This window comes from Monoraphidium neglectum (assembly GCF_000611645.1).
Source record: "Monoraphidium neglectum strain SAG 48.87 unplaced genomic scaffold scaffold00741, whole genome shotgun sequence".
NCBI classification, from domain to species: Eukaryota; Viridiplantae; Chlorophyta; class Chlorophyceae; order Sphaeropleales; family Selenastraceae; genus Monoraphidium; species Monoraphidium neglectum.
Window position 1 is genome coordinate 2,321 of NW_014012887.1, and position 3,858 is coordinate 6,178.

At 64.3% G+C, this 3,858-nt stretch overlaps 1 protein-coding gene across 1 annotated transcript in view; it reads left to right on the forward strand.

Moving 5' to 3' along the window:
* Positions 1–427: 427 nt before the first annotated feature.
* MNEG_5087 (hypothetical protein) overlaps positions 428–3,858 on the forward strand; it is a gene marked incomplete at both ends in the record, with an annotated part of 4,295 nt that continues 864 nt past the window's right edge. Inside the window, 9 exons of the mRNA XM_014046434.1 lie at positions 428–488; positions 797–858; positions 1,192–1,284; positions 1,632–1,700; positions 2,023–2,154; positions 2,386–2,472; positions 2,783–2,896; positions 3,143–3,185; positions 3,436–3,836. Coding sequence (XP_013901888.1) covers positions 428–488; positions 797–858; positions 1,192–1,284; positions 1,632–1,700; positions 2,023–2,154; positions 2,386–2,472; positions 2,783–2,896; positions 3,143–3,185; positions 3,436–3,836 — 1,062 coding nt within the window. The remainder of the gene's footprint in view (positions 489–796; positions 859–1,191; positions 1,285–1,631; positions 1,701–2,022; positions 2,155–2,385; positions 2,473–2,782; positions 2,897–3,142; positions 3,186–3,435; positions 3,837–3,858) is intronic.

Below are 3,858 nucleotides of genomic sequence, written 5' to 3' on the forward strand. Positions count from 1 at the left end.
TGTAGTCATCGAGGCATCAGTGACAGGGGCTAATGGTGGTGGGACACAAAATGTGGCTGCAGCGCTGCTAGCGCATGCGCTCACCCACTGCATACATTGACTGGCTTGTTTTACTTTCATTTTATGACACCATACGCCAGACCGCTTCGTTTCCTCACTCCGAAGCTCATCAGAGTCCCTAATTAGTGCGACGCTTCACCACCCGGGTGAGTGCGCTTGTCCGCTAGACGGCGACGCTTTGCGACTTTCATAACGACGCATCGGATGTTCGTCCAGTGTGCAAAGGGTAGAGATAGCACTGACTGCATCAAATTCGATCCGGCAGCATCAGGCTCTTTTGGCAACTTCCACTGAATTTAATCACGTTTTTTTGTTTGTTTTAGTACAGGATCCTGGCGGGGGGTCCCACAGACACAGCTGGATGGGTATGCTCGGTAACCCAGACTTTGAGTCCCCCAAGTACGTGAAGTTGCAGGCGCTTGGCACGGGTAAGCGACCACAACGCCTTGATAATACACGCAGGCCACGAGCGCCGCCTGTCCTGCCTGTCCGGGTGCTGAAACGCCAGCTGCTCAGCGGTGGGCACAGCGTGCGCGCCTTGGCCAAAAGGCCGCCTCCCCGCTGCGGCCCAGACGAGCGGCCGCAACGCGTGCGCATGTGCACGAGAACGCGCATTAGCCCAGAATATAGCAGCGCACTTCTTTGCCTTGCGCTGCGCCCTGTATTGGCAACCCACCAACCCCCACGACCAAGGTGTCTCGACACCCGGCTCCCCCGCGGCGCCGCACGCGCACAGGCTCTTTCGGGCAGGTGCTGCTGGCCCGCAGCTGCGCCACCAATGAGCTCGTGGCAATCAAGGTGCGCCGCGCTGGCAGGGCTGACATGGGGTTCCGCACTCGCCCCGCGCGCCCACTCGCTTTTGGAAGGTACTGTAGCGCACAACGCCCGCCGCCGCGCGGGAGGTCGCGGCCGATGGGCTGCCAGGTCGCCCGAATCAGCTGCGGTGCCAGGGTGGTGCGGCAACCTGCAGCGCGTGGGGTGCCGTCCGCCGGTGTTGAGTCGACAGACAGTTTCATGACTGAGATGCAGATCGCTGCCCTGCATCTCAGTGGTGAAACTGTCCACCTGTCCACAACCAAAACGACCTCAACCCCTGCTGCCCACCGGGCGCTTGTGGTGTCATCGACCCAGGTGATGCGTCGCATCGATGTCGACAAAAACTTGGAACACGAGATCCTGAATCACTGCCGGCTGCGCCACCCCCACGTCATCCAGTTCAAAGAGGTGGGGGGTTGGAGGGCAGCCAAAGGGGTGGTTGGCCTGCGATCGCAGCGCGTGGTGCGACCGCAAGCGTGGGCCCGGCATTGTTGTCGATGCCACTGCGTTGCTGGTGAGATGCCGAGCCGGACCCAGGACAAGCACGGGCTGGGAGGAGCTACGCGCTACACGCACGCGTGTGTGCGCACGCGCGCAGGCACACACACACACACACACACACACACACACACACACACACACACACACACACGCACGCGCGCACGCATTCCTCCCATTATACAGTCTCTGGCTCCATCAGGCGCACACACTCACACTCGCACACAACCACATCAACACACCCTGCTGACTGCCAGGTGTTCCTGACCCCGCACCATGTCTGCATAGCAATGGAGTTCGCCTCGGGCGGGACCCTCTTCTCATACGTGAGGCCCTGAGAGCGACAGGCATGCAAGAGCGCACACGCGTGCGCGGTGCGCGCGCGCGCGCACACACACACACACACACGCACACACACGCACACACACACACACAATTGATGTCCATCATGCGTCACCAAACACATGGACATGCCTGCCATGCGAGCGCACAGAAGGGTACGAGGCATACTGCAGAGCCGCGCAGAGCCCCGTTGCAGACCCAGCCACCTCCCCCTGGCACAAGCGCCTCAGCAGCATCACTCGCCGCATTTCGACGCTCATCAGCCCTCGTCCCCCGCACAAACGTCGGACACCCGCCCTCCTGCAGCTGCAGCGCGCGGGGCGGCTGCACGAGCCGGTGGCGCGCTGGTTCTTCCAGCAGCTGATCCTGGGGGTGGACCACTGCCACGCCAGGGGCGTGGCCAACAGGGACCTGAAGCTTGAGAACACCCTGCTGCAGGTTGGCGGCTGGCGGGGAGGTTGTTTTGGGAGGTTGCATGCCATCAGTGGGCAGGGCATGCGTCGCTCGGCCGTGACCAGGGCACAGGCGCGAGCGACATTGGGGCGCAGCCGAGTCGACTATGAAATGAGAAGCGGGACGCCTGCATATGCCTCTGTATGAGCAAGCACGCCTGTGCGGACGCACGCGCCGACGCCAACACGTCACACCGACTTGCGGCGGTCATGACAGGCCGTGCCGCAGCTGCCCTTGCCGCTGGTCAAGATCTGCGACTTCGGTTTCTCCAAGGGGGACGACCAGTCCGCAGCCAAGTCCAAGGTTGGTGCGCCGCCAGCTGCCGGCGACGATTGGCGCATGCTGGCCGCCGCAGTGCTGCTCGCGCCGGCTGGTGTCCCTGCATCACTCCGATTTATCCTGCCGAGGTCCAACAACCGACGCACCATGGGTTGCATACAGCACGCCCTGGCCCTCAAGCCTGTCACACTCCACCTGATCCTACCCGAAACCCGCCCCAAAACCCTCCTCTCAAACTGTCTGCCCTTTCACCTCGCCTGAGCACCCCTCCTGCCGCCCGGTGCTGCGTGCGGGTTATTGACCCCGTCCCCCCTTTAACACCCCCCCCCCAAAGGTGGGTACCTCGGCCTACATGGCCCCCGAGATTCTCATCAACGCGACCGCCGCGGCCACCTACGACGGCAAGATGGCGGACGTGTGGTCGTGCGGCGTCATCCTGTTCGTCATGGTGAGTAATTTGACGCTTTGACATCAGCCACACGTGGCGTTCGATTGCGGCGTGGCGGCCCTGGGCCCAACCTGACAGCAGCTGAGAACGCAGAATAGTGCCACACTCGAAGCCAGCCATCGGCTTTGGGCTTGGGCGCGCGCTCCGGCAGTGGATGCCACGACATTGCGGCGGTGTGCTCAGCGGCCGTCGCCGCGCCCACTCTTTCCCCCCTCTCGCATTGCCCTGCCCATCTGTAAACCCCAGGTGTGCGGCTGCTACCCCTTTGGCAACCTCCTGGAGAAAGGCGGTGCGTCCAACGCTCTGCCGTGACCGTGCACCCCCCCCTCCCCTTCCTGCAAATCGCGGCGGCGCGCCCCGCGTCACCGCCAACCCCTCTACGCCATGGCCTCGCGTGCCCCGCCTGGTTCCTGCCAATTCGCCCGGAACTCGCACCCATCGTTCGCAAACACACATACACACACACACACCTGTCGTTTTTGCCGCCACGACCCGACCCAACCGGGCCCTTCGCCTTCCGTTATCTCCCACACCCCCAGGCCGCGTGCCGCCGGCGCAGGAGATCCTGCGGATCCTGGAGCGCATGCTGACTCAGGACCACGCCTTCCCCGCTGACCTGGCCCTCTCCGAAGGCTGCCGCGACCTGATCTGCCGCATGCTTGCGCCGGACCCGCGCGCGAGGATTCGCGTGCCCGAGGTTCTGGCTCACCCGTGGTTTCAGATCAACCTGCCGCCCGAGGCGATTGAGATGAATGAGAGGTACCTGGCTGCTGGGCTGCCCGCGGGGGGGCAGGATCTGGATGAGATACGCGCGCTGGTGGCCGAGGCGCGCAGCTCCGCGGCCGGCGCGCGCGCCGAGGCGTCCGCGCGCGCCGGCGCGGCGCGAGGCGCGGCGCAGGAGGAGGCGCGGCGCGCTGTGGCGCGCGAGGCGCTGAGGCAGGTGGCGGCGGCCGCAGCGGCGG